This window comes from Lissotriton vulgaris, chromosome 6 (genome assembly GCF_964263255.1).
Source record: "Lissotriton vulgaris chromosome 6, aLisVul1.2, whole genome shotgun sequence".
In the NCBI taxonomy this organism is placed as follows: Eukaryota; Metazoa; Chordata; class Amphibia; order Caudata; family Salamandridae; genus Lissotriton; species Lissotriton vulgaris.
This window is the reverse complement of record NC_141694.1, coordinates 890,279,538-890,306,068: the sequence shown is the minus strand read 5'-3', so window position 1 is coordinate 890,306,068 and position 26,531 is coordinate 890,279,538. Positions and strand designations below refer to the sequence as shown.

The window sequence follows — 26,531 nt, the reverse complement described above, 5'->3', positions numbered from 1 at the left end:
TTGGTGTTGGGAGCGTAAAGGGACCCCACTGTGATCGACAGTCCTCCAATAAGAACAGTGTATGCCAAGAGTCTACCTTTGATTTCTGCCACTTTATCTCCCACCCGACCTTTGAAGTGTTTAGCGAATAGAAGGGCCACCCCTGCCTTCTTCTCCGTGGTGGAGTTGGGAAAGTTGGGAAAGCCCTGGACCTCATACGATGCCCGTCTTTGGCCAGCAAATGCGTCTCCTGGAGAAGGCATATAGCCGCCCCTGAGTTTTCTAAGTAGGAGAGTACTGCCCTTCTCTTGATTGGGTTGTTGAGCCCTTTAACATTTAGGGTAAGAACCTGGATGGACTCGTCAGCCATGAGGAGATGTGCGCCCTATCCCTCTGTGTCGTGGTCTGAAGCTACCCTGTACCCCTACGCCTGCCGCCTGATTGAACCGAACACACTGGAGCCCCCCGGTCCCCGTCTACCCTGAACCCCAACTTCATTTACTCCTATAGGCACCCCTTGTCCCACTCCCTCCGGCCCCTCCCTCCCCTCCCAAACTCCAACTGTGAATCCCGAACTGGTGAACATTGTCCCAGGCCTATACAGTTATAGTCCAGGCCTGTGGTAGAAGCTCGAATGAAGGGAAACTGTGGCAATGGCGGCCCGAGGCCCCCCGTCCCGCCACCCCATCCTGGCGTTGTGACTGTGCAAGATATCGCCTCCGTTTGTGTCCTCTCAGGATCTGGCGTTCGTGTCCCTAGAGACCTCTTGTATTGCCGCTGCGTGTTCCTGCGCCACGGTCTCAGGATCCGGTTTAAGCCCGTTCTTGGATGAGTGTTTGCGTTGTACTTTCTGCCAGCCATCCCTTGTCGTCCGTGGGGACTTCGATTGAAAGGGCCGCATATCTGAGTCGTCATCCGCTGTGTCCCCCTCATGGGGAATGCCCAGCAAGTTGCAAGTGTCTCGCAGGGACCGAAGTTGATGGAGGGCCCCATTCCATTTGAAAATAAGCCTAAATGGGTGTCCCCAGGAGTACGGGATCCCTTTGTCGTGCAGGAAGGTGGTAGCAACTCTAAATGCTCGTCTCTTCTATAGAGTGATCGTCGACAGGTTTTGAAATAGCTCCACCGCGTGACCCTGAAAGCAAAGGGGTTGTTTTTGGCGCGCCGCCTTCAAAATGCGCTCTTTGAGGGGATAATCGGGCAGGAAGGCTAAGATGTCCGGCGGGGGAGCGGGCGCACGGCGTGCTTGACCCACCCTGTGGGCCCTGTCAATGCGAATCACAAAGTCCTAAGTCTCCCCCAGTATGTCTCGGAACAAACCCTGCAGGTAAGCCGTGACATTCTCCCCCTCCGCCTTAGATGGTACATTTCGGACTCGTATATTGTTGCGTCTTGAGCGGTTTTCGAGGTCCTCCGTGTGTGCCTGTAGGTCCGTGTGTTGTTCGTGGAGCCGGATAATTTCTTGCTGTAGGAGTTCTACCTCTTCGCTTCTGGCTTGCCCAGTGTTCTCGACCTCCGCCACACGTTCTCCATGTTCGTCAATATCGCGGCGCAGTTCCTTGTATCCTACCGCCATGTCTTGCTTGAGGGTTTGAATGTCTTCCCTAAGAGAAGTGAATAGGGCTTCCATGAACGACTTAGTTGCAGGGGCTTCCCCCTCGTCCGTTCCTTCTCTTTAGGCTGCGGCGACGGCATCGGTTTGTCGGGGCTCTTCTCCCCCTTAGATGCACTTTTAGCCAGCATTTCTGGTATGGTACGACCTGCTCAGCGGTTTGTGGATGACATGTTCTACCTCCCTTTTGAGTCATGCAGTATCCCACACGCCTGCTGTGTCTCCCAGCAAGTTTGCGGTCAATGCCGGGTCCCTGAGGGAGGCTGAGTGCCGATTGTGCGGGCTGCAATGGGTCTCTGTGTCCACCCGCCAGGGGCCCGCGGCCTGTCTCTGTGCTGGGCCTGCAGTCGTGCGCTCTCAACCGGACCACCTCCACTCCACGTGCTGGGCTACCACTGATCACCGGGGGCTCAATTGGTGCCCCCCGAGTCCTCACCCTCGGCCCCGGGACCTGTTCCCTTCGTCCTGCCGGGCCCTCCCTGGTGACTCGGTATCTGTCCTCTAGAGACACTTTCTTTCGACCTGTGTGAGGGCGCGTGGCCGTGTGGCCACTGCTGTGCCTTGAGGCTGCCTCATGGCATTGCCGAAGGGCCCCAACCTCTAGGCTCTCACGCCGGGGGCTCGAGTACCTGCCCCCGAGCTCCGGAACCCAGGAGCCCCCACTGGCTCACTCCTCACGTCCGTGCGGGGAATCGCCTGTCTCCCGCAGCGTCCATTTCGTCTCCCGCCGAGTAGGGCCAAGCCGGGGCCCCGGGTGTTGCTTCGTGACGGATGGCTCAGCTCCTCGCTCCACGCACCTCCCACCGGGCGACTGGCGGTCGGGCCCCTGCTTCTCGCTTCACGTCTCCCATCTCGAAGTCGGTGGTCAGCAGTGCCTCGGTGCAATGTCGGCCAGTCTGCCGAGGAGAGCTCCGCCAGCCGCCCTCGTCCGGCAGGCTGGGCTCCCGTGCTCTCCTCCTCGGCCCGGAACAGCTTCCACCGCCGCTGATGGATCCGCGCCCCGGTAACTGGCGCGTGTGATCTCGCCCGGGGCCCCGGCAGGTATTCCGCCCGAAGCAGGCAGCCTGTAGAGCGTGTCGGGGTAGATGGAATATGCGATTGTGATTTAATGGGGGTTTGGGACGAGGAGCCTCTTTGCGTTGCGTCCTCTCAGGCCGCCATCTTGGCCACGCCCCCCCCCCCTCGGCTTTCTTTGAAGAACTGCTCGTCTGTTGCTGGGCATGTATCAGCATTAAATTTAATCGCTTATATGTGAATGTCTGGCCTCCCTACTTCAGCTATATTCTACCATGATCCCCGTCATATTTATTTTGGAACCATCACACCTTGATAATGATACGGTCGGCTTAAAATCCTGTCTAAGTGAAATGAGAATTCCCTGTATTCTGTAGCACAGATACAAAGAGGAAAATGCCTTAAGGCATAGTCAGCTAAACTGACTACAATGCAGATTACCTCGCACTTTGATGCAAGGGTTCATTGGTGCATGGCAGCCACAAGTGTGCCTGAGCAGGGAGAGAGCAGAAGTGCACCACTTCCAAGTAGATATGGGCTTTTCTGCTCTCTCCCATTCACACAACCCAGTACCATGCAGCAACTCTACTTTCTGCCCTGCATTCCATGACCTCTTTGTAATATGCCCCTGGGCCTTTATTGACACATCTGAGAAAGATGAATGGTCTATGTGGATTGGGCCTTCAACAAAGGAATCTTCAAGTTATTAAATTAAGGAATAAGATTAACCACATATAAAGACACTGTGACAGTGACAAGGGCAATGATGTTAACTGGTTACTCGTGCTGGCACTTTAGGGAGGTAGGAGCCGTCATCATAAAACAGCTGTTGGAAATCTAATCAACTATTATTTTAAAATCACAATTGCAAATACCACTCGAGAATGGTTGGCACTAGATATTCCAAATATTACTCAACTCATATTGTCTGTGAGGAATTTCTTTTTAACAAGTTCTCGTTATGGGCACCATATCTCCTAATACTTACATCAACCAATTTCCTGATGTGTTTGTTGAGGATCGTTGGGTCTGGCTTAGGAGTCACTGCTGAGGCCCAGTCTAATGGCTCCACTGGCTTGTTAGGAGTTGTTGGTGATGTTGGCTGTTAACAGAAAGTTCAATGAAATCATTTTAAAATCATTGATGATGTACTTGACAATTTCCCCTTCTGCAACCTGTGCAGAGTCCATATTTTCAACAGTCACAGGGATTAATCAGAGACAACAGAACTAATCATTATATTTAAACTATTTAAAATGATCAAATGTCAGCATCTTCAGTTGGAAGACCCATCTACTGTCTAACAACTTTGGCCAACATGGCCCACTAACATTTCTTTAGATGAGAAAAAAGGTAGTTTAATATAATAGCTGTCAGCTCACAAAAATTGCATCAAGAATAAGACTGCATGGTCTCCTGACAGCAGATGTAACCCACCATCTCAGGCCTAAGGAGCCATCCACCTTCTTTTGATCTGCCATAGCGAGAACCCAAGGAAGCCCAATTTGCTAACCTAATTGTTCTTCTCGAGCTCCTCATCTTCCTCACGTCTTCAAATCCATCTAGCAGCCTATAGTGACTGTCTGCATTGAACCAAGACTAAAACATACCTCTGTGCAATCCCACCTAAAAAAACTCAGCAATGGTAACCTTTCAGCGAGAGCAAGAAAGAACACATTAAACAAATCTCCCACCACTCAGACCAGCCTCATCAGTTCACAAGGAAACCCATGGTACAGAGATACACAGTCTCTATGGCATGAACAAAACACAGAGCCCTTTGATCCTCTAGAGTGAGGGTGGACCACTTGAGCTGCTTGTGCCGAGGGCATGAGCTACACACGGTCACAAGCATCTGAGGTCACCCACGGCACCACTCTACTTATTTCGGCCTTTATGATTGATATGGCAATGCAGAATGTGCTGAATAGGCAATGCATTTAGATCCTACAAACTGTGGTTCACATCCCTCTCCAACTGAGATGTCATGAACTCCCAAGTCAGACTCCATTTTCAAAAACTTAAGTTAGCCTTTCTGCCTTTAGTCCAAATTTAGCATGTCATTATCTTTCACATAACTTGTGAATATGTCATTTAATTTGAACACTGATTTGTTACTACATTGGACAAAACACATCTTACACAAACTCCTCAATATGTACATCTCAAGGTTTGAGATTTTTGAGAAGTAAACATTTTGTCAGAGTTTATGTATTTTCATTTTGCTCTTTCAGACTGGTAGCATCTTGGATTTTGGAAAAGTCTGACTACATTTTGCAATACAGGCTAAAAGTCAGTTGTCAATGTCCTATATAAACCATTAGATTTCAACTCTGAGTTGGAGAGGCCTTCACACCATGTTGTCCAAGAGGTCCTGCTAGACTACAGGAGCATCCACTCTTATACCAAGAGTTGATCCAGTCGTAAGAGGAGTTGACAGTGGCGGCTGGTCCATTGGGGCGTTTGGGCGCCGCCCCCCCTGTTTTCTCGCCGTGCGAGAAGGCAAACAAAGGTAGTTATTACCAATGATAATAACTACCATTTGTTTCTGCCTTGCCTTCTCCGCATGACGAGAAAACAGAAGTTCCTGTGTGGGAGGTGTTACGCGAGGGCAGGGGGGAGCGGCTTGCCCACTGTTCGTAATACTGTCTGTTTGGGCTGCCTGAGAGGCTACCCAAACAGACAGTATTTACACAGTAGGCAAGCCGCTCCCCCCTGCCCTCGCGTAACCCCTCCCACTCTCCCTGCTCTCTGTATGCTGCTGTGCTGCAGCATACAGAGAGAAATGACGTCAGTAGGGGGCAGCCGGCCGAACCTATCACAGCGCTGTGCTGTGGTGGAGGGAGGGGAGGCTGCCTGCAGCCTTCCTGCTGCGTCACGACGAGTCAACACCACGGAATTTCAAACAGGACGACGGCGCTGCGGGAGTCAGGACCTGAAGGCGGGAAGCGGAACCTAAGGTAAGTGCAGGGCCCCGGATCACTGGCGCTGCATATTCTGCTAAATGATCGGTGTAAGTTTCTAACTTGTAGCTCCGAGACGACAGCACCATTTTCGCTGCATATATTAAAACGGGGAACTCGTAATTTAATGTTGTGGTATTAATGTTCCTCCAAGGTCAAAGGCGGCCACCGTAGTGTCAATTTCATTGCACATGCATCCACGCTGATTTCCGCCAATACAACTCAGAGAGCTTGTTCCCTTCTTGGCTTACACTGTCTCCCAGTGCTCTTGGACCAGGCCACAGCCTGCATGCAGATCCATCGTCAGCTCCATCTCGCTTCAAACTCTGATCTTTGTCACGTCACGCAAGCATTTATTTTTTCAGCAAAACCAGAAATATGGGGTCCGTCCACCCTTTGTCAGGGCAGCAAACTTTTCACCCCTTGCATGGATATATTTCATCCACGCTTCTCCCCGACCCCCTCTCCTATGGCAGGAGCAGCGCTGAAAGTTTTCCCCCACCAGGACACTTTTTTTCTATTCCCTTTCCCTCCTGCACCTTTCCACCCCCTCCTCCCCCCACACACACCTCTCCGACACCCCCCTGTACGTGCCGCACATCAGACTCGGACCTGAAGGAACACCAAATACCAAATTGAAGCCTGCCCAGTAAAACCAGGCCAGGACAGTCAGCTCCATTCCGAGGGTATTAACTCGTAACTGCGTGGCACTGGCAGGGTGTTACCGCATGGTATTGGTAATGTCCATGGCATGATGGCAAACATATGTTTACGTTGCACTGAGCTAGTGAGTGAAGCTAGAGAGCCTGCCCCGCTCTTAGTAGCTTGGTGTGGAATCTCCCTCCACTGTAACAAAACATTTTTCCGAACGGTGCATTTTACTGTATAATTTCTGTTATATTTTTGCTCAAAAGCCTCATGATGTTCAGGCAGTTTTGAAAGTTAACTAATGAAATAAAATACTTCAAAGTCTGTCACTCTGTCTTTAAATCCACCTCTAGGGGGTTCAGGCTACGCTCGCTCGCTACGGTGCAGTGTGATTATCTTTTTACGCCCCGCCACTTTCAAATGTCACCAGCCGCCACTGGGAGTTGAGCCATGCTTTTGTGTGTTTCCTTTCTGTAGGAACACTCTATCTGAAAGCACAGCTAATTCACTGTGCAAAGGTATGCAGTGCACAAGACCCCAAGAAACTATAGAGGCAAGTTAACTATTCCATGTTCTCATAGTATAGAACACAGAAGTAGCAGTTAGGGTGGTTGGCTGCTAGGTACATTCTAAAAATATGTTAGAATTGTTTATTTTATTCTCGCTGCTAATTCTATGCACAAGTGCTGTTTTAATTATATTCTGCGTGGTTATTATTTGTGTAATCAACAGAATGAAACTGTTAAAATAAACACTTTAAAATACATAATGTCTTTCTTAGTGTCATGCTGGTGTCTGCTAGTCTATGAATGAAATCGGCTTTGAATTACCACTGTGTCATGAATCGTTTATTCAGTGGCGTAACAAAACTTAAGGACCCCCTGCAAAGTGTTTGGAATGGCCACATTCCGGACTTACTACAGGGCTCTCAGCCCATGGTACTGTGCTGAGGGGGCCTCCAGGAGCTCACCCCCCCCCCCGAAAAGCGGGGGCTGCGGGGGCCTTTGTTATGCCTCTGCGTTTATGGGATTCTTACTAACCCAGAAAACACAAACATCATGCCTGCAGGAATAGTCGGTGGGTTGTATGGGGCTCAAGTCAAAATGGACTTCCTTACTCAGTGATGGTGCAATGAACTAAGGGGCATATTAGCAAGGGCAATATCGCCGCTTTAGCAGGACGTTTTCCCGCTAAAGTGGCGATATTTTTATCGCTCTATTAGCAAGCTATCGCTAAAAGCAGTTAGCGACAGCTTTTAGGCGATAGCTACAGGTTTGGGGCCAGCTTTGCATGTCAGCAATATTTATCGCTAATGACATGCAAAGTGGGCGTACCCAAACTGTTAGCGACTGAAAACAGTTGCTAACTCAGCTATCGCCTATTAGCAAGGCAGGAGAAGCGATAAAAAAAATTGCGCTAAGCGCGATTATTGCTATAAACTAATGCCTGTTAAAAAGTTGACTTACCTGTATAGTCAATGGGGGATGGATTATCAGATTAAGCCCCCATTGGTGTTAATGCGAGAATATTGCTGGATTTCCAGCGATATTCTCGCATTTCGCCGCTATCGCTGGATATTTTAGCACAATGGAGAAAAACGTTGCTAATAGCACGTTTTCTCCCCTAAAATACGCAGCGGTAGCCAGCGATAAAAAAAAAGTTGATAACCACATTTAGCGATAAATATTGCTATTTCTTGCTAATAGGCCCCTAAGACCTTTCACCTGTGGCTTAGAAACCCAAACCCTGGAGTCCCGTGTTCTTGAACCCAGGATTTGCAACAGGGGGACCACAGGATTTAGCATTAATCATCCTCTATGAGAGCGTTATAAGTGGCTCTGTGAACTGCGATCTCAACTTATCACAATTATGAGTGCTGTAATTTTTATGACACCGAGTTGTTACCGTGTGCAGTTAAATTCACACCTTATTACATTTCAGCAAGTCAAGGTATTTTTGAATTCAATGAAGATAAAATGCCCGATAAATACTGGGACATGAATATTTTTATTGTAAGCACAAGAATACGCATTATGCACGATTTCGAGGACAGAGCTTGTACTATATGAAAATTCAAACACATCGGTGTCGGAGTCCACCAGGTGCGATAATTATTGTATCCCAAAATGGGCCACTGTAATGCGGGCCTATTTCTCCCATGTTTGTTACAAAAAAAACACTTCCTCTTCTGTGCTTTTAAGTATTATTAGGTGACACACTTTTAGACTTCAGTGTGACACACATATTAATTGAATAGCTGGTAGACCACCCTGGTATTTTTGCAACTAATGCCAACCAAGAGGCAGCCTTATATAAGTAACACAAATGTGAACTGTAAATTAAAAAAAAAAAAATTCCCCTTTCTTTGTGGTGTGAACTCATGCATGCAGGCACGCACAATTAGCCGTATATAAAACATGCAAAGATGCATAATCTGTTATTTTGCCGCCTTCTTTCCTCCTGAGTGACTGCACTTTTGAATTATGACATGAAATCAATGTTTTGCCACACACATTCTCATTACCTGCAGCATTCTGAGATGTGGAATGTCAGTGAGTATTTATTGATTAATAACAGAGAACCTCTGTCGGGAGTGATGATGTAACAGTTCAAGGGCCTGCTATTCTCACAGGGCCTAGAATTAAACGAGGCAGACAAGGTGGGAAGGCCCTATCCTATCTGGGACCCTGCTACTGGAATGAGCTCCCGGTACAACTAAGGCAATGTATGTATCATATTCTTTTCATGAAACAGCTTAAGACCTTTCTGTTTACCTCTGTTCCCTAGCGGCTACGCTTTTTTTTCTTCTGGCGTCCCGTCTAGAGCGCAGAGATACCCCTTCGGGGGTCGATTCTAGCGCTTTATAAATAAATAAATAAATTCACACTCTTCATTGTTATTTACAATACTTAAGGCCAAGCTGACAAATCGTGTTTTTCACATGTCCATGACACTCTTGCAAAAAAACAGTATTTGATTATAGTTGAATTCAATTATGAGTGATTATGATGCTAAATATTCTGGTTCAGATTAAGAAAGTTTTATGTAAGAGGGAATGTCTCTTATTGCTGCTTGAGACAGGAACAGCTTCACAATTTCCTGCTATAATTCACTGAGCATTTCCTGTGAGCAGTTATGCTTTACTCCAACCACTTGAGCTATGTTTATTGTACTTCCAGGAGTAAGACATGCTTACTCACAGAAAAAAAAATATGAATCAAAAATAGTTTTTCCCTCAGAGTAAGTCTTTTCTTACTTCTGAAAATGAATCACTAATTTCCTGCCCTATTGTCCCAACACAAAAAGTGCACACTTTGCATGCCGAAAAGTACACGTTACATTTGCATGTGAGTAAAAAAGAAAGCGTTTGAGTGTTTTAGGTAATCAACAGTCCCAGCACCCCATAAATTCCATGGGCTCTCCAAAAACTCCAGTGATTTACTTCAGATGGAGGCATAAGCTTTTGGGAGTACATTTATGGTTTTTACACCTTACCTTATGTGAATCATGCCCAACATATATGAGCAAGAATTGTTTTCACTGAAGCCCCAGAGATATCAAAAATGAAATGAAGCACAGGTTTGTGCACCTGCTAACATAGGATTAAAATAAGGGAAAACAGACGGTCGCACGGATAGTAGTACAAATGTGCAAACTAGTGACACATAAGTGAAAATGTTAATGACACTGCTTTCAACTTATTTTCCTCTTTCTTAGTTGACAATGAATGTAGACAGCATTGTTATAACCCGATTTACTAGAAAAAAATCTAATTATGTTATAATAGTACACAAAAAAGATTTTTCAGAATTGAAGATCAAATCACAGCTGACTGGCGAGGCCATTTGAAGTTCGTTTTCTTCTCAGTGTTCACCAATAGCAACGCATTTGATCAAGAACGTTATAACAAGGTTTCTCAATACCAAAAATATTAACCCGGAAAAGTGCCCGATGATTCGCAGCTCGTCTCCCCCCTACACGGAGGAACGACCAGCGAGTTACACCACCGGCGAGAGAAGGCAGAACAAGCTTCCCTCACAACCACCACCCTACGAGAGAAGAAACGGCCGAGCTGAGAAATCACCGCACTCCGGGAAAGAAGGTGCGGTCCCTGCGCAACCAAAACCTCCGGTCCCCTGCATACACCAACGCCGCGTGAAAGACAGCACCAAAGGTGAGCCGCCGACCTGCTTGCCACCGCGCTCCCGCTCCCGCAATATCCGATGAGAGGCAATTAGGGCACAAGCCCAATAACAGGAATCTTTCCAATGAGGCGAGGTGACGTCCACAGGAGCAGCGAGTCCCGGTGCCTGACCCCAAAATGGGGATCGCTTAGGACAGTTAAACTGTAAGCCCAGTCACTATTGCGATCTTAATCCAAAACTGGTCCAGCCTCCACATTCCCCACAATCGATGAATCATACAAGGCATCTGAAGCTACCCTAAACCTAACCAGACACGGCAGCACATCTAAGGAACACCATTAGTTCATTGAAGCAGCCTGATCCCAAAATGGCGGTCACACGGGGAAAACCACACAGACAACATATTTGAAGCTAAGAAAGCCCTCAAAATTGGTGTCATCCTGTTCATCACTGAAACCTAGCTGAATGAAACCTCGCCACCTATCTTCGACATGCTTGTACCCCCGGGAATCTCTATCCTCAACAAGGACAGGAACAACCAAAGAGGGGGAGGGACGGCAATCATATTTAAAAAGAACATCTCTATAACAGAAATCGAGTCCCTCAAATATCATAATCTGGAATACCTGTCAGCCAACATCAAAATGTCTGACAACAAAAGACTTCACTGTCACCTCATCTACAGACCACCAGGAAACAATACTATCTTTGGTGAACAGCTGGCCGACCTGATCTCGCACTGCTCACTCTCAAAGGAGAATAACCTGATACTAGGAGACCTAAACCTTCACTGGAATGAGACAAACAACCCTTTAATGCAAACCTTAAATGACCTCCTTCACAACAACAACTTGATTCAACACTGCACTGAACAAACCCACGACAAAGGCTCAATCCTAGATGCCATCATAGCCCATGAGGATGCAATCACCATTGTTTGCACCCTCCCAGTCGACTGGTCAGACCATCATCTCATCCTCTTCCACATCAATCAAAAAACACATCAAATTCCTAGCAGGAATGATCACTTCCACTGGACAAAAAACCTGAGACAGATCCCCTTGGAAGAACTAGAAGAAAGACTGAGCTCTCTCTTCCTCCCCAATGAAGACGAAAGGTTCACTGTAGAACTTACCACCCAATATAACGGGGCCCTAACTGACATGTGCACAAATAGCAGCCATGAAAAAAAAAAGAGCAAGACCCTACCATCGAGCTCGTGGTTCAACACTGAACTAAACATGGAAAGAAGACAGCTAAGAGCAACTGAAAGTCTCTGGCACAATAACCCCTCGTCAACTCACCTCGAACTACTCAAAAGAAAACGTAGGATGTATTTCAAGCACATCGCGCACGAAAAATCCTCATTCTTTTGCGACGCACAGAACAATGCAAAAAACCACCCCAAAGAACTCTCCAACATTATCAGACAACAAACATCTAAACCAACTCCGGCTGCGATTCTGGCCTCCAAAGACCTATGCAACAAATTTGCTAATTTCTGCAGCGAAAAAATTCTAAAGATCGAGCTCTCACTGACGGACCACTCACCTCCATCAAAGACAGGCCCGCTACTCGCCAAAGAAGATGCAAACCCACCTAGCCAACCTACCTTCCACTGGCTAACCTTTACTCCCACTACTGTAACTGAAATTATTGAACTAACCACCGGATCCAAACCCTCATCGCACCTTGAAGACCCCCTCCCCGCTCCACTGGCAAAACAACTCAAACACTCCTTAGCTCCCACCTGGACTGGGATCATAAACAGCTCCCTGGAAACAGGAATCATACCTGACTGCCTCAAAATAGGCCAGGTAACACCACTAATAAAAAAGGCTGGTGCTGACCCCAACGATCTTAAGAACTACAGACCTGTCTCCAATCTTCCTTTCCTAGCAAAATTACTAGAAAAATGTGTTCTCCGTCAACTTACCCACCACATGGACATCAACAACCTCCTCGACCCACACCAATCAGGCTTCAGAAAAGGATGTAGCACAGAGACTGCCAGCCTAAGTGTCATAGATGATATGCACAAATCACTGGACAAGAACCGCTGCTGTCTACTCATACTCCTGGACCTTTCGGCGGCCTTTGACACAGTCGACCACAAACTACTCATCAACACTCTCATAGATAGGGTAGGAGCCAATGGGGTGGTTGCACAGTGGTTCACCTCCATCCTACAAAACCGATCTCAAAGAATAAAAATAGGAAACTCCAGGTCCGACCAACACCCTATAACCAGAGGTGTCCCACAAGGCTCAGTGCTATCTCCCGCACTATTCAACCTCTACATGGAGCCACTCACCATCATCCTCAAAAAAGCCAACATTCCCTTCCATCTCCATGCCGACGACACCCAGATATACCTAGAAACCTCCTCCCTAGCAGACATGCAAAGACTAAACATCACCCTAAGAGAAGTACAAAAGTGGCTGTCCCGTAACCATCTGAAACTAAATCAAAACAAAACGGAAATTCTTCTCCTAGCCAGCAAGGAAAAGACCCCGCATATCACGGAATGGTTAAAGGCTATTGATGCTCTAGACTGCACTCTCATCCCAGCAGACTCAGTGAAGTCATTGGGTATCACTCTGGACCCTAACTTGGATATGAGTAAACACATCAAGAGCACCGCAAAAGGTGCCTTCTTCAACCTAAAGCTACTAAGTAAAATCAAACCTTTCATCCCACCAACGGACCTCAAACAAGCCACCCAGTCCCTTGTCCTATCCAGATTAGGCTACAGGATCGCCACCCTCACAGGCACGGCTAAACTTGACCTGGCTCCACTAAGAACAACACTAAATGCAGCAGCCAGAATGGTGTCAGGAGTGAAGAAATATGAACACATCACCCCTGCGCTAACAGAACTCAAGTGTCTCCCAGTAGACACACTGGCAAACCCACCTATCTAGCTGCCAAACTCAAGAAAGCGGGACAGACAAGAAACCTCAGAAGCACCAGCTCTCTGCTTCTCATCCCTCCGAAAACCTGCAAACAAAAGACTCTATCTAGGTCCTTCACCGGAAATGCAACCAAAATCTGGAATGCCATTCCCATACATATTAGGACGAACTCTTCCTACCGAGCCTTCAAGAGCCAGCTCAAAACACTCTTCCTCAATCAAATCCTCACAAAGTAACAACGGATCTTCTTTAACTCCCGACCACAAGACAAAAGACCCAGAAACTACGTTAAAGCCACTCCTGACATCACTTCCCCTTTATTCAGAACATTACTCCCCCTTACCTGAACATCAAACTCTCAACTTTGCTTCGATTACTACCAGACGATTACAGTTCAATGAACCTCCTTAGACTCACTATTTACCTGGTCACTCTTGGTGTAATAATCTGTTTATAACAATGTTGTAAAGCGCTCCGATACCTCCGGGTCTGGCTAGGGCTATAGAAAACTCCAAAAATAAATAAAATAAATAAATAAATTTCCTACACTGGTGATAACAGTGTCAGCACTTTTCAGCATGGGTACGAGTAATGGAGGAATGAGGAGATGCTTGCCAACAAATTCAAATCAAAATATTCTTTGGGTGGCTAAAGACATTTTCAGCGCAAAGACTTATCACACCAAGTCAGTAATCAATGCTATGAACAACCAACTAAGTCAATTTTCTGAAGTTGCTAAACTGACCAATAATTCACCACCTGCTTTTTATAGTTAAAGATCTATGGTCCAAATACAAAGAACTTGCTTTGCTCTCTGTTGACAAAGTCAAAGCCTCTCACCCTTTTCTTCCTAACAGTTACAAATCTGGGGATAATGGGCTGCAAGTTCAAGAAATCTCTCACAGTGGTTGGTTGAAAACAATAGGTAAGTTGAAACTCTCCTCCCTAGGCTACAACCCTATTTCACCAAGTTTGTAATTGTATCTTTTATGCAAGGTGTCTTACTAGAGTTCCTTAAAATTGGTAAGTTCTTCATTCTCTCGAAGAAACGTAGGTTCTTAGTCGCTTCTGCCCTTCCTACTTTGTTCCTTGCAAAGGCTATTGAAATTACACATCTGTGATACAATCTCTTCAGCGAATTTCTTCCTATTCTCTTTCATTTATCTGCCGATTTCAAAAACATGTATATTCATACAATTTTAGGCATTGTTTAAGAACAAACAAGCCTTTGCGTCATACTATTTGAGTGGTTTTCATCACGTCTGATAAATCAAACTCAGCAGATTAATATATCCATCTCCTATATCTGTAAAGTGTCTTTTGTGACTACCACGTAGTTTCAGTCTAGCTCTGACCATTCTTAACCTTTATCTCACACTCTTGGTGCCCTGTCAAAGAACTCAAAGATCCTTCACCTCAGATGTGCTAATGAAACTCAGATGTATCTAAACATCGTTCACCTGCAAGCATTGCTCACCTCACTAATATCCGGCATATAATTCATGAGTGAACTGCAATTCATCGTCAAGTATAGTCCCTTAAAAGCTAAGGTTCTCCTTATCTCTCACACAATCAAAGATGCAATTTTGCATTGACTCCTTCAATGTCTTGGGTTGAAATCCGGTGATGATTGACTTTTTTCTGTCGTTAGGAATTAAGACTTATCCTACAATCACACCTTAAGGCTAACATTGCAATATTCCATCTAAGATTATTGTGGGGAATACGACAATTCATTCAATAGAACAACCTCAAGACTTTCGAACAAACCCTTGTCCTTTCAAGACCAGACCATGGCAATGACTCTTTACTGGTTTACCAAAAATGCAACTTGTTCCACTGAAAGCAGTTTTGCAGCTCACATTGTCAATGGTAATAGATATTTTGAACATATTATATTTTACAAAATCTCCAATGGCTGTCCATCAAGGCTAGCTGCATCTTCAAGAGTCACAAAGTGGTAAATATACATATCCCCTTCTACCTGACACAAAAAAAATACAATCTGTGGAGGTCAGCCATCTCTTTGCAGCATACATCCACTTCTCTTGGAAATGGACAGCATTGCACCATAGTGCAACCTTACTCTGGCTGTGCCACTAGAATGTAGAACTCACTTCCTTATTCTATACAAAAGTCATTTCCATTGCTGACCTTACATTACCCCAGTGTGAGCCTTTTTGATAACCGCGAATCCCTCTTGTGTGCTTAGGTTTGCAGTGCACATTCTGAGCTACTTTTACCACTATTCTTTAGCTTTAATGACTCCTCGTGGACCTCTTCCAGCCTTAACCCTGGCCCTGACTTGTTATTTGTATCGCATTTTTTTGTATTTTTTTTAATCTTTATCTGTTGTCCTGTACATGGATTCCCACTATAAAATACACTAACACACTTAGACAACGCCTGCGCTATAGAAAGAGAAATTAAATACATAAAATAAATATATGATGCACATGTGAATCCAGGGACCTATGTAATTTATATGTATAAAAAGTTTTATATTTTTTTAAAGAGTTTACCCACTCATTGACTGTTAAATACATACTGAAAACACTATTAGCCTGATTTAAATATTGGCGGAAAGGGTATTCCATCGCAATGGCGACAGCGTTCACTCCCTGCCAACACTATGGTCCGCCTGCCCGGTAAAGACATAGGTTTGATCACTTGATACTTTGATCTCAGCAAGTCCGCAAATAAACAACAAGGAACACCATTTCCAAATAAGAAGAGGTGCGTGTCCATTGATTAGGCGTTCACTCAAAATTGGTGTCAGTCTCCATTTGTCTATAAAGGGTTCATGTTGAAAGAAATCACAAATGAGTGTCACTTAAGGACGGAGCTCTCCAAACGTTCAGTGTCCTGAGGAGATCCCTCTAGTTTTTTTCTTGTAAAAGAATTAGAGGGAGCTCAGTAGGGTCACTATTTGGCCTCTACCTCTGAGAAGATTTAAAAACTGTATCTAGCAAGATAATAGTCATGGGTATTAGGATATCACTGAAGTTGAAAACTGTACGGAACTTGAGCTATAACTGTTTTGTATGTAATATTTGGTCCTAGTATTGTTTATGTATTTTGTAATGTGATTTGTATGTTATTCATTTTTTTGTGATTCCAGTGTATGTTTAAATATTTCAAAACCTTTCTATGTATCAAAACAAACATTTCTAAGTACCTGTATTCAACCAAAACAAAAAATTGAAATTAAATAACAATTTATTTTGTGGATCATCGCAATTCGTTTGTGTTAGACCTGCCTGCCCTTTGGGTAGCCCCTCCTATTAATTATTTATTTTGTCGCCTTTTTGCCCCTCATAACCTTTCATTCTTTTTATGTCCACTAGATTTTTGAGGTGTTGACCTAGATGTTAGGTGTTCTTTGCCCTCATAGTCTTTACTGGAGGCCTTGGCGCCTTCCTGACTAGATTCTCAACCCACAAAATGGTGGACAGCAACTGCCACAACTGCCACCTTAGGGACTGGACCCATAGGTTAGCATAGGAATGTTCCAGAACCCCCTGGACCCTTCTGGACCTTCTGGGGTCATCCTATAAAAGGCGGAATGTTGGGCTGCCATTTTAGATGGTGTTGTATGAAGAGGAGAGTTGGAGGACAGGAGTACAGGCGGTTGAAGGAGGAGACTGGTGCACTGTGGGGATTGACAGACCTGCTGGGTCGCGGTCCCTGTTGTTGTGAGACTATCCCTCATCTACTGACCTGACCCTGTCAAGACGTGGCCTCGGGAATTCCCTGCCGCAGGAGTAACCAGTGGGAATCCTATGTGGAGTTCTTGAGGCGAGGACAGTAAGAAACCGCCAGGTGGGGGCGATCGAGGCTGCCCCCTAGATTAGGGCAGGGCCTGAGTGGTGAGGAAGGAAGAAAATCCCTACTCTTGCCAATCACCGGTGACCGGTTAGACTGAACTCGTGGCTTTTGAAGAAGTGACCCGCTTAAATCCGGCACTTCGGGTTAGAAATTACCAAAAGTTTACTTGCCTCCAGGATTGAATCACCTTCTGGTGAGGCGCCGCATTTCCCTGCCGGGAGTAGTGTCTCGAGCGCTGCGCAGGCCAAGTGTGGAGCGGGGCCGTGCCATTGAGGAGGAGCGCCGACTTGAGGCTGCGCATTCTTGGTGTAGGCTTGGGCGGCTACTGAGGCGCGGAAATGTCCTCTGCGCCGCGCAGGCATAGAGGAGGGCTGGAGGATCTCTTGGCTTGATAGAAGAGCGGAGCTGAGTAGATCGTCGGCTGGGCAGGCCGTGTGAGGGGAACGAGCGCAAGAGGAGGAGCGCTGAAATCCCGGAGTGCGAACAAAGAAGACCGATTGCTAAATGAGTAAGCGTCCAGCTTTGGTAGAACACCCAGAGCTGGACGGATTTCCTACACATCAGCAGGGTCCTTGAGAAATAGTGAACCAGAGACACAGAAGCTCAAACTAGGCAACTAGGTGTTTTCTAGACTTCCTGTCTCCTGTCTGGGACAAGACCAGCCTTAATTGGATTGAAAGAGTCCTGAACCCCTTTTTACTAACGCTTTTTTAAATGCCGTATGTTCTCTGTTATAGCTGAAACAGTGGGGAAAGGTTACTGGCACGGTCCATGAGGCAGATCTTGCATATTAGTTAATGATAGCGGAAATTCACCAATTGTCAGATGGAGTAGGTAGTACCTTGGTCAAAGTAAAGTGATGTTTTGCCCTGTTACATTACCTGAAAAGTCTAATGCTTCCAATTGAATCTCTGTACTAGGATAAAGGTTTGAAACACTGTAATTTGCTTAAGGTAAACAACTTGAGTTCCAGGAGTAAGGCATCACTGATAGTTACCGCATTGAGAGGCGAAATCTCTTCCCGATTACAACTAAAACTGTGATTTAATGTCTGTTGTTGAGAAGAGGGGGCTAAACTGCTGAAATTAGTACCCCAGAGTTAAGTACACTAAAGGGAAGCTATATTTTTTGTAATGTGAACTCTGAACTGCTGAATAGCTGAAAGATTTTATAAAACAGCTCGTATTTTTCCACAAATTTGGTGTAGTGTCGTTTTTGTGTGGAAATACATTGAGTTACTGCTGGGTTGAGCGCAAACTTTTCACGTGTGCTTCTAGGTTCTGACTGTCTTACCCTAGGCCAGGCTACCCTATGTGACTTGGTAACTCTAGGTCCAACATATTTGGTGTCTAGCGGTGGGATGAGAACTGTGGTTGCGACTACTCTGCAGTAACTAAGTGTATTCCACTGGCCTATACATGGAGTTTTCTCCTGGCGGACTTCCCAATTACTACTTTTGCTTTTTCTAAATTTACTCCTGGTGGTGGGTGGAGGTAGCTTCAAATTGCCCCTTTTGAATCTATTCTTTCTGTGTGGTTGCCCCTACATTGTTCAACAGCAAAATGGAATTTGCTCTGGAGGAACTGAAAACTTATTCTGCAGCCCAGCTTAGAGACTTTTGCCAAAAGATGGGAGTGTTTTTTAAGCGTGGTGCCAAGAAGGGGGAACTCCAGACCAGTTTGAGGGCTTGGGTGGCAGCACATGGAGAAGGGAAGGAGGAGGAAGAGGGGACGGACCGGGACACAGTCATAGGGGTAGAGGGATTGTTCCATCCTGAGATGGGAAACCTACTTCCAGGACCGATGAACTACTCAAGGAGGGGCAGCAGTGTCTCCGGAGGAAGCTTGACCGAAGCTGAACTAATGGACAGGAGGGAAAAAAGGCAGCTGAAGTGGGAGTTAGCCAGGTTGGAACAGGAGAGGGAGGAACAGAGGATGGCTCATGAGATAAAACTTAGGGAGCTAGAGCTCAAGGCCCTACAGTTAGGACCTTCCAACTCTCCAAATGGTGGCAGCGAGACCAAAGAATTAACCAGGGAATCCAGACCCTACCTACCTAAAGACATAGTTGCCAGCTACAGCCAAGGGGATGACATAGCCAAGTGGCTGGCTGCCTATGAGGTCTCCTTAAGAGCCCATGGGATCCAGGAGAAACACTGGGGGGGGGGGTGTTTTATATAGGTATATGCCTCCTACTGGTCGGGACTCATTATTGGCCCTGGAACAGGAAGAGCAGACCCACTACCCCACCATGAAAGTGGCGTTAATTAAAAAGTTTGGGCTAACCCCGGAGAAGTATCGCCAAAAGTTCAGGGGGAGTCACAAATTAAGCACCCAAAACTGGGTGGATTTCCTGGACTATGCAAGAAAGGCACTGGAGGGCTGGATACAGGGCAGAGAGGTGAAGGACTATGAGGGGTTATACGACCTTTTTCTCAAAGAGCATCTACTCGAGAAATGTTTTCCCGAGCTGCGCCAACACCTGGTGGACAGCAAGCTGATCAACCCCCGGAAGCTTGCAGAGGAGGCCCATGGGATCCAGGAGAAACACTGGGGGGTGGGGTGGTTTATATAAGTATATGCCTTCTACTGGTTGGGACTCATTATTGGCCCTGGAACAGGAAGAGCAGACCCACTACCCCACCATGAAAGTGGCGTTAATTAAAAAGTTTGGGCTAACCCCGGAGAAGTATCGCCAAAAGTTCAGGGGGAGTCACAAATTAAGCACCCAAAACTGGGTGGATTTCCTGGACTATGCAAGGAAGGCACTGGAGGGCTGGATACAGGGCAGAGAGGTGAAGGACTATGAGGGGTTATATGACTTTTTTCTCAAAGAGCATCTACTCGAGAAATGTTTTCCCGAGCTGCGCCAACACCTGGTGGACAGCAAGCTGACCAACCCCCGGAAGCTTGCAGAGGAGGCGGACATCTGGGCAAGTACCCGGGTGTCCTCAAAGGGGACTGGAGGGGATTCCCAAAGGGCCAGACAGGGCACCCCTCAGAAGAAGGAGGGGGGAGATAAAAAGCGGGAGTTCTCAAAAGGTCCCCGAAACAGTTTCCAGGGAAAGGGAACAGGTTTCACCCCTAAGGCTAACCCGCCCAGAAACCCTCATCCTGGCCAAAACCAGCAACCAAGGGTTGTCCACTACTTTGAGTGTGGTGGTGTTGGACATTATAAGGGAGATGTCAAATGCCCAAAGAGACCACCTTCTCCCACTGGAGGAAAAGCCCCGGGAGTAGCTAGTGTGGCGCTCGGGGAGGAGTTGCCCTTAGATAAGGGGGGTGAGTGGGCGGGTGCCACCTTAGTGTCCCTGGGAGATCGGGAGATGGTTCCAAAGATCCAGGTGCCCCCAAATACTACCAAGTATGGGCAATGGATCACCATCAATGGCCAGAGAGGGGAGGCTCTGAGAGATACAGGAGCCAGTATGACTATGGTAAGGAGTCAACTGGTGTCTCCAGAGCAGGTGATTCCCAATGTACTCCACCCTGCCGCGATGGCTGACGGCAGAATGGGCCACTACCCTGTGGCAGAGGTTCCCTTTGAGTGGGAAGGGGTTGCAGGTTCACTTCGAGTTGCCGTAAGCCCTGCCGTGCCAGTCGATTGTCTGCTGGGGAATGACATGGAGCACAATGCTTGGAGAGAGGTGGAATACCGGACTCATTCGGAGATGCTGGGTACACCTGACTGGGCCTGTGTAAGCACAAGGTCTGCGACTGCCCAGAGAGGGAGTTCGCCTGGGTTGGAGCCTGGAACAATGGCCCAGCCCGCTGCCAAAAAGGGACAGACCCGAAGACAGGAGAAGCCTGCTTCGGCTTCCACGCCCCATGTGACAGATCGGCCACCTGCGGTGGTGAGCCAGGAGTCCGTGGAAGGGGAAGTAGTCTCCCTAGAGGACCTACCCATCCCTGCTGAGTGGCATGTGGAGGGAGGGCCTACCAGAGAGGAGTTCTGTAAGGGCCAGAAGGAGTGCCCTACCCTTGAGGGACTGAGGCGGCAGGCCGAAGCCCAGGCAGCAGGGAACGTTGCAGGACACTACCACATTTACTGGGAGGACGGACTCCTCTACAGTGAACCCAAGGTACCTTTACCCGGTTTATCAAGGGCCTTGGTAGTCCCTCAACGATACCGAGCCTTTCTGTTAGAATTGGCTCATGAAATACCCTTGGCAGGACACTTAGGTCAGGACAAGACCTTTGCCCGGCTTGTCCCCCACTTTTACTGGCCTCAGATGAAAGTGGCATCTGACACTTACTGTCGGACATGTGTATCCTGTCAAGCCAGTGGGAAGACGGGGGTGCAGCTGAAAGCTCCCCTGGAACCACTACCTGTCGTTAGCACCCCCTTTGAAAGGGTGGGCATCGACATTGTGGGGCCATTGGATCCACCAACTACAGCTGGTCACAGGTTTATCCTGGTTCTGGTGGATCACGCCACGCGGTACCCAGAGGCAATTCCTCTGAGGACTGTCACTGCACCTGTTGTGGCTAGGGCCCTGATGGGGATCTTTACCCGAGTGGGTTTCCCCAAGGAAGTTGTGTCTGACAGGGGGACCAACTTCATGTCAGCATATATGCAGGCAATGTGGAAGGAGTGTGGAGTGACCTACCGGTTCACCACTCCCTACCACCCCCAGTCAAATGGACTGGTAGAAAGGTTCAACAAGACCTTGAAAGGCATGATCAGAAGTCTGCCTGAGAGCCTGCGGAGGAAATGGGACGTCCTCCTACCCTGTTTGCTATTCTCCTACAGGGAGGTGCCACAGAAGGGAGTGGGCTTCAGCCCCTTTGAGCTTCTGTATGGGCACCCTGTACGTGGACCTCTCAGCCTGGTGAAGGATGGATGGGAAAAGTCTTCCAGAAAGCCTCCCCAGGATGTGGTGAGCTACATGCTGGCCTTCCGGAGCCAAATGGCAAAGTTGTGGAAGCAAGCTTCTGACAACTTGGAAGCCAGCCAAGCAGTAATGAAGGAGTGGTATGACCACAATGCTCACCCGGTGGAGTTGGAGCCTGGCCAGAAAGTGTGGGTGATGGAGCCAGGAGAGCTAAGTGCCCTCCAGGATCGCTGGACAGGCCCCTTCGAGGTGTTAGAGAAGAAGGGTAAGGCCACATACCTGGTGGACCTTAAGACCCCTCGACAGCCCCTACGGGTGCTGCATGCTAATCGCCTCAAACCCCACCATGAGAGGCCCGAGGTCATCTTGATGATGGTGACTGATGGAGGAGAGGAAGCGGAAAGCGAGCCTCTCCCGGACTTGTTTTCGTCTCAGGAAAAGGATGGGTCGGTGGTGGGAGTGATTCTTTCCCCATCCCTAACTCCTGAACAGCGGGAGGACTGCCGCCAGATATTGGAGCAGTACTCTTCATTGTTCTCCCTTGTCCTGGGAAGGACCCACCTGTGTACCCATGATGTGGACACAGGAGACAGCACACCAGGGAAGTCAAAGACCTACCGGCTGTCAGACAAGGTGAAGGCCAGCATCCACGGTGAGGTGACCAAGATGCTGGAGCTAGGAGTTATTGAACCTTCCAGCAGCCCCTGGTCCAGTCCGGTGGTTCTAGTGCCAAAAGCTGCTCCACCGGGCACCACTCCAGAACTGAGGTTCTGTGTGGATTACCGGGGACTGAACTCAGTAACCAAGACTGATGCTCATCGGATCCCTAGGGCGGATGAATTGATTGACCGGCTGGGAGCTGCCCAATATCTGAGTACCTTTGACTTCACTTCAGGGTACTGGCAGATCTCCCTTACAGATGGAGCAAAGGAAAGGTCAGCTTTCTCCACGCCTGAGGGACACTTCCAATTCTGCGTGATGCCCTTTGGGCTCAAGAATGCCCCTGCCACTTTTCAGCGGCTGGTGAACCAGGTCCTCTCCGGAATGGAGGCTTTCTCCGCTGCTTACCTGGATGACATTGCCATCTTCAGCAGCAGTTGGGAGGACCATTTGTATCACTTGCAAGCAGTTCTCCAGGCCCTGAAACAAGCTGGCTTGACAATCAAGGCCAGCAAATGTCATATTGGGCAGGGGTCAGTTGTGTACCTAGGTCACTTGGTGGGTAGGGGAACAGTGCAGCCCCTCCAGGCAAAGATTGAGGCAATCATGGCCTGGGAACCCCCCCAAGACCCAGACTGAGGTCCGAGCATTCCTGGGCCTCACAGGTTACTACCGTCGCTTTGTGAAGGGATATGGCACTATTGTAGCGCCCCTCACAGAGCTTACCTCCAAGAAACAACCTCGACGGGTAGTCTGGACAGAGGCTTGTCAGCAAGCCTTTGAGAAATTGAAGCAGGCGATGTGTGCAGCACCGGTCCTGAGGGCCCCAGACTTCTCCAAGGAGTTCATTGTCCAGACAGACGCATCAGAACATGGCATTGGGGCAGTGTTATCGCAACTCAATGAAGAGGGTCTGGATCAGCCTGTAGTCTTCCTATCCCGGAGACTACTTCCCCGGGAACAGAAGTGGAGTGCAATTGAGCGGGAAGCTTTTGCGGTGGTGTGGGCTCTGAAGAAGTTGCGGCCATACCTGTTTGGCTCGCACTTCCTGGTTCAGACTGACCACCGACCCCTTCGCTGGCTGATGCAAATGAAGGGGGAAAATTCCAAGTTGTTGAGATGGTCCATCTCCCTACAGGGAATGGACTTCCGGGTGGAACATCGGCCTGGAGTGGACCACGCCAATGCAGACGGTCTCTCTAGGTACTTCCGCCTTAGTGATGAGGACTCCCAAGGGGTTGGGTAGCCCTCCCCACTTTCAGCTGGGGGGGACGCGTGTTAGACCTGTCTGCCCTTTGGGTAGCCCCTCCTAATAATTATTTATTTTGTCCCCTTTTTGCCCCTCATAACCTTTCATTCTTTTTATGTCCACTAGATTTTTGAGGTGTTGACCTAGGGGTTAGGTGTTCTTTGCCCTCATAGTCTTTACTGGAGGCCTTGGCGCCTTCCTGACTAGATTCTCAACCCACAAAATGGTGGACAGCAACTGCCACCTTAAGGACTGGACCCATAGGTTAGCATAGGAATGTTCCAGAACCCCCTGGACCCTTCTGGACCTTCTGGGGTCATCCTATAAAAGGCGGAATGTTGGGCAGCCATTTTAGATGGTGTTGTATGAAGAGGAGAGTTGGAGGACAGGAGTACAGGCGGTCGAAGGAGGAGACTGGTGCACTGTGGGGATTGACAGACCTGCTGGGTCGCAGTCCCTGTTGTTGTGAGACTATCCCTAATCTACTGACCTGACCCTGTCAAGACGTGGACTCAGGAATTCCCTGCCGCAGGAGTAACCGGTGGGAATCCTATGTGGAGTTCTTGAGGCGAGGACAGTAAGAAACCGCCAGGTGAGGGCGATCGAGGCTGCCCCCTAGATTAGGGCAGGGCCTGAGTGGTGAGGAAGGAAGAAAATCCCTACTCTTGCCAATCACCGGTGACCGGTTAGACTGAACTCGTGGCTTTTCCAGAAGTGACCTGCTTAAATCCGGCACTTCGGGTTAGAAATTACCAAAAGTTTACTTGCCTCCAGGATTGAATCACCTTCTGGTGAGGCGCCGCATTACCCTGCCGGGAATAGTGTCTCGAGCGCTGCGCAGGCCAAGTGTGGAGCGGGGCGGTGCCATTGAGGAGGAGCGCCGACTCGAGGCCGCGCATGCTTGGTGTAGGCTTGGGCGGCTCCTGAGGCGCGGAAATGTCCTGTGCGCCGCGCAGGCATAGAGGAGGGCTGGAGGATCTCTCGGCTTGATAGAAGAGCGGAGCTGAGTAGATCGTCGGCCGGGCAGGCCGTGTGAGGGGAACGAGCGCAAGAGGAGGAGCGCCGAAATCCCGGAGTGCGAACAAAGAAGACCGATTGCTAAATGAGTAAGCGTCCAGCTTTGGTAGAACACCCAGAGCTGGACGGATTTCCTACACATCAGCAGGGTCCTTGAGAAATAGTGAACCAGAGACACAGAAGCTCAAACTAGGCAACTAGGTGTTTTCTAGACTTCCTGTCTCCTGTCTGGGACAAGACAAGCCTTAATTGGATTGAAAGAGTCCTGAACCCCTTTTTACTAACGCTGTTTTCAATGCCGTATGTTCTCTGTTATAGCTGAAACAGTGCGGAAAGGTTACTGGCACGGTCCATATGGCAGATCTTGCATATTAGTTAATGATAGCGGAAATTCACCAATTGTCAGATGGAGTAGGTAGTACCTTGGTCAAAGTAAAGTGATGTTTTGCCCTGTTACATTACCTGAAAAGTCTAATGCTTCCAATTGAATCTCTGTACTAGGATAAAGGTTTGAAACACTGTAATTTGCTTAAGGTAAACAACTTGAGTTCCAGGAGTAAGGCATCACTGAAAGTTACTGCATTGAGAGGTGAAATCTCTTCCCGATTACAACTAAAACTGTGATTTAATGTCTGTTGTTGAGAAGTGGGGGCTAAACTGCTGAAATTAGTACCCCAGAGTTAAGTACACTAAAGAGAAGCTATATTTTTTGTAATGTGAATCTGAACTGCTGAATTGCTGAAAGATTTTATAAAACAGCTCGTATTTTTCCACAAATTTGGTGTAGTGTCGTTTTTGTGTGGAAATACATTGAGTTACTGCTGGGTTGAGCGAAACTTTTCACGTGTGCTTCTAGGTTCTGACTGTCTTACCCTAGGCCAGGCTACCCTATGTGACTTGGTAACTCTAGGTCCAACAGTTTACGTGATCTCTGAAAGAAGGTATGAGTGAATGGTGATCAGTATTGGCATTTCTTGTGGTGTTTATTAGTATATGGCCCGGCCTTACTGATTTAGGGCCAAACCCTTTTGTGGTTAACATAGGTTTAATTATGGCAGAAACTATTGTGTCTTTCCCATGGTCCACCCCCTTTGACGGCCCAACGGAGTAAGGGCCGTCACGAGGTTTGGCTGTATGTCCTCCCACCTACTTTAGATGGGCAGACATACAGCTGATTTTCAATGCCCGCTACTGCCAGGAAAAACGTGGAGAAAAGTGCCATTGCAAAGTGCTCAATGCTCCCTCACCATGGGAAGAAACTCTCATGGTGATGGGAGCATTGTTTTATTGATTTCAAAAAGAAATTGGATTGGTATCTATTTTTTGATTAAAAAAAAAAAAAAAAACATTGTAACTTTGCCACATGGCTCTGCCATGTTGACGGAGCCGTCCGTCAAACTTACAATTTATTGGCAGGAACCATCTACACAGCGCTTTCTGACAATGGTAGAAATGTCCACTGGGCTGGCGGACATTTCTAAACTTGGCAGGCAGCTGCTTCATCAGGCGAACTGAGTAATTTACTTTGTTGTCATTGTGAAGAAACGGGTCACCTGCCGAGATTTAAACTGAGCCCTTTATGCTCAAGAAGATTGCTGCTGACAAAAATACAATCTATACTAATATAATAAAGAGAGAGCCCAAACCTTTGAGGCGGGTAATCTCAG

The 26,531-nt window shown here is 47.6% G+C and overlaps 1 protein-coding gene across 3 annotated transcripts in view; it reads right to left on the bottom strand.

Moving 5' to 3' along the window:
- Positions 1 to 26,531, bottom strand: part of RASGRP3 (RAS guanyl releasing protein 3) — a 643,233-nt gene that overhangs the window by 144,214 nt on the left and 472,488 nt on the right. For all 3 annotated transcript variants that reach the window (XM_086926878.1, XM_086926879.1, XM_086926880.1), the window contains one exon: positions 3,594 to 3,707. In XM_086926878.1, coding sequence (XP_086783004.1) covers positions 3,594 to 3,707 — 114 coding nt within the window. The remainder of the gene's footprint in view (positions 1 to 3,593; positions 3,708 to 26,531) is intronic.